The sequence below is a fragment of the Scylla paramamosain genome, chromosome 3, assembly GCF_035594125.1.
Source record: "Scylla paramamosain isolate STU-SP2022 chromosome 3, ASM3559412v1, whole genome shotgun sequence".
Lineage (NCBI taxonomy): Eukaryota > Metazoa > Arthropoda > Malacostraca > Decapoda > Portunidae > Scylla > Scylla paramamosain.
In genome coordinates, this window is record NC_087153.1 from 39,068,022 (window position 1) to 39,075,521 (window position 7,500).

Below are 7,500 nucleotides of genomic sequence, written 5' to 3' on the forward strand. Positions count from 1 at the left end.
CCTTTTTTCTTTCCCTTTTTTCCTCATAACGTTCATCTTTTCCTGTCCCTCCTTCCTTTCACAATTTTTTTTCTTTCCTTCTAATTTATTTTTTGACCATTGGCTTTAACTCTCTCTCTCTCTCTCTCTCTCTCTCTCTCTCTCTCTCTCTCTCTCTCTCTCTCTCTCTCTCTCTCTCTCTTTAATATTTTTCTCGTGTGTTTATATTTTTCCTCCCACGTGCTGCTTCCAAAAGTTTATGAATGAAATGAAGAAAGGGATGAAAATTTAAGAAAAGAGAAGAGATAGTTAAAAAAATAAATAAATAAGAATCGAAAGAAAATAATACAGAAAAAGAACAGTGGAGAAGAAAATGGTGAATGCATATACTTGTAAAATAAATAAGTAAATACATAAATAAATAAATAAATAAAGTAAACAACAAAATAAATAAGGAAAGGTTTTCAATGCCTATAAAATAATAATAATAATAATAATAATAATAATAATAATAATAATAATAATAATAATAATAATAATATCGAGTAGGCTTAGTCTTGTGTATGAGAGAGAGAGAGAGAGAGAGAGAGAGAGAGAGAGAGAGAGAGAGAGAGAGAGAGAGAGAGAGAGAGAGAGAGAGAGAGTTATTTTGTTCCTATCTCCTGTTCATCATTTGTTTATTTCCTATTTCTATGCTTCGTTTCGCTTCATTTAGTGTTCTTTAATGCGTGTTATTCCTCCTCCTTCTTCTTCTCCTCCTCCTCTTCCTCTTCCTCTTCCTCCTCTTCTAAAACTTTTCCTTTCTATTCCTCTTTTATTGCCTTGTTTTTCTGCCCACTTTTCTCCACTTCTGTCTCTCCTTCTCCTCCTCCTCCTCCTCCTCCTCCTCCTCCTCCTCCTCCTCCTCCTCCTCCTCCTCCTCCGGGCCATTATAATCCTTCATTTTCCTCTTAAATAATTTTGGTTCCAATTCATATTTTTCTGACCTCTCTCTCTCTCTCTCTCTCTCTCTCTCTCTCTCTCTCTCTCTCTCTCTCTCTCTCTCTCTCTCTCTCTCTCTCTCTCTGCTGCGGATAATATTCCCCATTCCCTCTCTCCCTCCCTTTCTCCTCTCCTCCATTCCTTTCCTCCTTTCCTCCCTCCCTCCTTCCTCTCTTCTCTAATCTCTCCCTCCCTCCCTCCTCCAATCTTTCCTTCAGGCGTGAATTCAGATCTCTCTCTCTCTCTCTCTCTCTCTCTCTCTCTCTCTCTCTCTCTCTCTCTCTCTCTCTCTCTCTCTCTCTCTCTCTCTCTCTCTCTATTTGTAGCATTTCGTTTCTTTTTTTTTCTCTCTCCTTTCTCTCTCCCCTCTCTCTGTTCTCTTTTCTTTTCTTTCTCCTCCTCCTTCCCCTTCTTCTCTTTGTTCCCTTCTTCCTTCGCTTGGTCTTAGTATTTTGTCATTTTGTTTTTCCTCTTTTTTTTTTCTCTTGTTACGTCATGTTAAAATTATTATTATTTGTCGTTACGCTTATGCTCTTCTTCTCTTTCCCTTTCTTCTTCTTTGTTGTTGTTGTTGTTGTTGTTGTTGTTGTTGTTGTTGTTGTTGTTGTTGTTGTTGTTGATCTTCTCTCGTCTTCTTTAAAATCATAATCTTATCTTTCCTTATGCTCTAATTTCTTCTTTTTTTCTTCTTTTTCTTCTTCATTTTTTTCTAGATGTGTTTACTGACAAATCTTCTTCTTTCCTCTTCACCATCACTTACATCATAATCTTGTCTTTCTTAATGCATTCTTCCTTCTTCGTTTCATACCGTTACAATTTTTCCCTCTTCCTCCTCCTCCTCCTCCTCCTCCTCCTCCTCCTCCTCCTACTCCTCCGCCACATTTGCGTCACTTTCACCTTCAATTTACACGTCCAGGTGTACTCATTATCACTTGGCTGGTAGTTTTCTCTTTCACCTCTTCCTCCTCCTCCTCCTCCTCCTCCTCCTTCACGTCTTCTTCTTCCATAATTACAAACGTGTTTTCTTTTCTTTTTTTTTATTTCCTCTCATTCTTTTCCCTGTCAGTAATAACACATATACCCAAGGTTGGCTCTCTCTCTCTCTCTCTCTCTCTCTCTCTCTCTCTCTCTCTCTCTCTCTCTCTGGTCACGCCCACCAACCTTCACCACGTAACAAATATATATAATGCAAAAATATGACTTATTATCAACAAACTTTCCCTTTTTCCTATTAACTCACAACTCTTGCTTTCTTCCTCCTCCTCCTCCTCCTCCTCCTCTTCCTTTCCTCTAACCCACATGTCCCTTCTCTCTTCCTCCTCCTCCTCCTATTCCTTTAATCATTTTCTTCCATCTCTTTTCTTGTTTATTTTAATTTTTTTCTCAAGCATGTATTTTTTTCTCCTCTTCTTTCTCCTTCTCCTCATCTTTTTTTTCATCTTTATTTCATCTTTTTTTTATTCAAACGTCTTTTTTTCCTTTTCCTTTTTTTCAGTTTCTTATTTCCCTTCTTGCTGTAACACCCAAAGATATTTTCCTTCCTCCTCTTCCTCATCTCCTCCTCCTCCTTCTCCTTCTATAAACATTTCCTCACTCCCTCATCATTTCTATCCTTTCCCCAAACAGATTTTTTTCCTCTTTTCCTTCCTTCCTTTCCTTCCTCCTCTTCTTTCTCCTCCTCTTCCTCCTTCTCCTTTTCTTTTACCTTTTTCTTCAAACTTATAGTCTTTTATCTCCTCGTCCTCTTTTCCTTCTTCTTCCTTCTCCTCCTTCTCCCCTTCTTCTTCCTCCTCCTACTCCTCTGCAATTTTCCCCTTTCCTTCTTATATTAAAACTAACTTAAACTCACGGATATTTCTCTCTTCTTCTTCTTCTCCTCTTCTATCTCTCTCTTCTTCCTCTTTCCCTAATCTTTCTCTCTTATTCCAAAATTTTTCCTCTCCTCCTCTTCCTTTTTATTGCTCATTTTTTTTTCATTCTTCCTTTAACCTTTTCCTAAAAATTCAAAGGTCTTTTCTCTCTTCTTCTTCTTCTTCTTCTTCTTCTTCTTCTTCTTCTTCTTCTTCTTCTTCCTCTTCCTCTTCTTCCTGAAATCCCAATTTGCATCCTTCCTTCAAGTCTTTTGAATCGTTCTTATCCTCCTCCTCCTTCTCCTCCTCCTTCTCCTCTAATCCTTTTCTTCTCCACCTCCTCTAATCCTTTTACTTCTCCTGCCCCTCTTACTCTTCCTCTTCCTGCTCCTCCGACTACTACTACTACTACTACTACTACTACTACTATTACTACTACTTCTATTGCAATTGTTTTCTTCATTTTCTTCCTCATCTAATCTTTTTTTCTCCTACTCTTCATCTTTCTTCTTCTTCTCATCCACCACCACCACCACCACCACCACCACCATCACCACCACTTCCTCCTATTCCAATCCTTTTTCTCCTCCACCTTTTCATCTAATCATTTTCCTTTCTCTCTTTCTCCTCATCCTCCTACTTCTTTTTCTTCTCCTTCTGCTCCTCCTTCTCGTGCTCTACATCCTCTAATCCTTTTTCTCCTCCTCCTCCTCCTCCTCCTCCTCCTCCTCCTCCTCCTCCTCCTCCTCCTCCCACTTGCAACACAACAAAGGCAAGCACCAGATCCCCACATTCCAAAAGTCATCTCTGTTTACTTTGGCCCTCGCACTGCCTGGAAACTGGAAGGGCGAGAGGGGAGGGGGGCCTGGAAGGAGCACATGGACTGGAAGGGTGATAGGGTGAAGGGTGAAGGGTGAAGGGTGATGTGCAGCAGGGTATGTGAAGGGGCAGAGAGAGGAGAGAGGGGGAGGTATGCAGGGAGGAGGAGGATGTGTGTGTGTGTGTGTGTGTGTGTGTGTGTGTGTGTGTGTGTGTGTGTGTGTGTGTGTGTGTGTGTGTGTGTGTGTGTGTGTGTGTGTGTGTGTGTGTGTGTGTGTGTGTGTGTGAGAGAGAGAGAGAGAGAGAGAGAGAGAGAGAGAGAGAGAGAGAGAGAGAGAGAGAGAGAGAGAGAGAGAGAGAGAGAGAGAGAGAGAGAGAGAGAGAGAGAGAGAGAGAGAGAGAGAATCTTTAAAGTCACATTCAAAAGTTGACTTCAGTAATTTTTATTTCATTATTTTATTTATTTTTATTATTTTCATTTTTTATTCTCTTTATGCAATCCTATCCTGGTGGTGGTGGTGGTGGTGGTGGTGGTGGTGGTGGTGGTGGTAGTGTACATTCAAGTGTGAGTCACGTGATTCCAGAGCAGAAGAGGTGAAAGTCTGGGGAAGGAAGGAAGAGAAGGAAGATTGGAAGGGAGAGTAGGAAGGAATGAAGGAAGGAAGGAATGAAGGAGGGAGGGAAAGGAAGGGAAGCAGGTGGGAGGAGAAAGATAGAAGGAAGAGATGAAGGAAAAAGAAAAAGATGGCGAGGGAACAGAAGGAATGAAGAGAGAGAGAGAGAGAGAGAGAGAGAGAGAGAGAGAGAGAGAGAGAGAGAGAGAGAGAGAGAGAGAGAGAGAGAGAGAGAGAGAGAGAGAGAGAGAGAGAGAGAAACGTAAGAGGAAAAAAGAAGATAAGGACGAAGAAGAGAAAATTAAGGAAAGAGGAAATTACAGAAGTTAGATAAGAGAGGAAGGGAGACTGGGAAGAAAAGAGGGAAGAAAACAAAGAGAGAAGAAAGACAGAAGGGAAAGAGAAGATTAGAATGAAAATTAAAGGAAAACAGGAAGGAGAAGATAGGGCAACGAAAGAGAACAGAGAGACGTTAGATAAGAGAGGAAGGAAGAGAAGAGAGGAAGATATAAAAGAGAGGAAGATATAAAAGAAAGAAGAAAGAAGACTGAAACGAAGAAAATAATCCGTAAGAGGAAAAGAATAGAAAAAGAAGAAGGAAGAAGGGGGAGAGGGAGGGAGGAAGATGCGACTCAGGAAGGGAGGGAAGGAGGAGAAGAGAGAGAAAGGCAGACCACCACCACCACCACCACCACCACCACCACCACCACCACCAACATCACCACCACCATCACAGCTTCCTTTCACAACTGACGCATCAAACAACCCGAGAAAAAGAAAGAGAAAGAAAGAAAAGGAAAAAGAAAAAAGGGAAAGAAAAAAAGAGAAGAAAAAAGAGGGAATGGAGAAAGAGGAAGAGGAAACGAAAGATGAGAGAAAACGAGAGCAAGAGAAGAGAGAGAGAAAGAAGAAAAGAGAAAAAAGGAGAAGAGAAAGAAAACGAGGGAACAGGACATGAAAATAATACTAAAACACACACACACACACACACACACACACCAAGGGGTACTTACATATGCTGCATGACGTCATACAGGAAAACGCCATCCGCCAGGGCAGCGTAGGTGAGGCCGCCTCCGCCATCACTCTCAAAAGTGCGCACCTGAAACCAGAGGAAGGAGTGAGTCACGAGTCACGCCTCACGCCGCCGCTACCACCACCACCACCACCACCTCTCCCACCACCACCACCACCACCACCTCTCCCACTCGCGATCATTCACTTCTCTCTCATCTCATCTTCCCTTCTGATAGTTCTCTTACTCCAATATTTACTGATTAATCTTCTTCCCACTCCCCTTCTTCTCCACTCCCACCCACTCCATGTCCGCTCCACCTTCACCCATCCCCCTTATATTGAAACCTGTTTAATCTCCCTATCCTACCGTTGTCTAAGGTCATTTTATTAATCTTCTTGTTCTTACTCATCCAACACTCCACCTCCACTTCCCTGCCATCCACTCCCACATTTCCTCTCCACTCCCACCCTGACAGTTCTCTAATATTTATCCACTATTTATTAATCTTCTTACTCTTCCTCCCGCTCCACCCAACACCACTCACTCATCTCCCTTCTTCTTCCATTCATCTCCCCCTCTCATGGAAAGCTGTACTATTATTATCAGTAGTAGTAGTAGTAGTAGTAGTAGTAGTAGTAGTAGTAGTACAGAAAAGACTACTGTCCTTTCCTCCACAAGCTTCTAATTCCTCATCTCTCTCTCTCTCTCTCTCTCTCTCTCTCTCTCTCTCTCTCTCTCTCTCTCTCTCTCTCTCTCTCTCTCTCTCTCTCTCTCTCTCCTCTCTCTCTCTCTCAGGAGGACAGTACCCTCAAGGTCATTCACACAACACCGCCTCAATGGTCGTCCTGGCGGGGTGAGCTAAGGACCACTCCTGCCCGCGGCGTCCTGCCCCCCCGCGGCCCGGAGGAGAGACATGCTCCTCCTTGTGCTGAAACGCTCTGCCCTCTCACCACTGCTGCTTTCAAAGGCCACAGAGATGGTTAGCCGGGTTTTCAAGGGTGTTTCTCCTGTTAATAATGTGGAAATCTTGTTCGTCTGTCACTAAAAAACACTCAAAAATAACCGTGTAACTTCAATTAAAAACAGAGAGACTGACCCATATTTTGTTCTCTCACTACTACGTGTAGGAACAGAGAGTCTGGCAAGTATTCTGAAACGCTTCGGTGTCTCACTACGACTGTTTTCAAAGGCCAAAGAAATTATTAGCCAGATTTTCACGAGTTTTCTTTTTTTTTTCTGTTAATAACCTATTAATCTTGTTCATCTGTCATTAGAGCCATAAAAACACCCTTAAAAACCCGTGTCACTTCAACTAACTGGAGCCTTCTCAGAGCAGTAAATGTGCGGCACAGGAGTGATTCACAACATGCCCTGCACTGATGCAAGCGGCAGGCGGCGGCGGCCAGGGCGGAGGAGCGCGTCCAGGGTATGTTCCTGATGTTCTTGATCTGTCCTTTAGCCCGGGTGCAAATTAGGTCCGTGTAACCTGTGTGTCTCGTCCTTGTCTGTGTACGTGTAGCGTTCGTGCATGGCTGGTTTGCTTGTGTTGCCTCCGTGTCTCTCTCTCCGTCTGTCTGTCTGTCTCACTGGTTCGTGTTTTTCTTTCTCATCAGGATTGTTTTGAAAGGTTAGGGAGGTGATTTAGAATGTTCTCGTGAGCAAAATCCTTGTTAAACTGTTACTATAGTCATGAAAACACTCAAAAAATCCTATAATATCTTCCAGTATAGTCTGCTTAGGAGTGTTTTCCCCAGTTGGTGATGCAGAATCTTTGTTACTCACTAGAATCATGAAAACGCTCTTGAAAATCCCAACACAGCTTCCGATAAAATCTGCTTAATGTAATGTAGAGCTTAGTGGCAAGGCAGAATCCTTGTTAAACTATTTACTCGTGCTATGAATACTTTCCCTATTGGTGATGCAGAACCTTTGCTAAACTGTCACTAGAATCATTAAAACACTCCTGAAAACCGTAACGTACCTTCCAATAGAACCTGTCAAATGTAATGTGTTGGTAAAGCTGAATCCTTGTTAAACTGTTTGGTCGTGTCATGAATATTTCCCCTGTTCATGATGTAGAATCCTTGATAAACTGTCACTAGAATCATGAAAACATTCTTGAAAACCGTAACGTACCTTCCAATAGGACTTGTCAAATGTCTCACTGGTTCGTGTTGGTAAAGCAGAATCCTTGTTAATCTGTTTGGTCGTGTCATGAATATTTTCCCTGTTCATGATG

General features: G+C 42.2%; 1 protein-coding gene across 1 annotated transcript in view; it reads right to left on the bottom strand.

The window, feature by feature from the left end:
- LOC135116499 (girdin-like) overlaps positions 1-7,500 on the bottom strand; it is a 129,662-nt gene that overhangs the window by 106,655 nt on the left and 15,507 nt on the right. Inside the window, exon 2 of the mRNA XM_064034007.1 lies at positions 5,257-5,345. Coding sequence (XP_063890077.1) covers positions 5,257-5,345 — 89 coding nt within the window. The remainder of the gene's footprint in view (positions 1-5,256; positions 5,346-7,500) is intronic.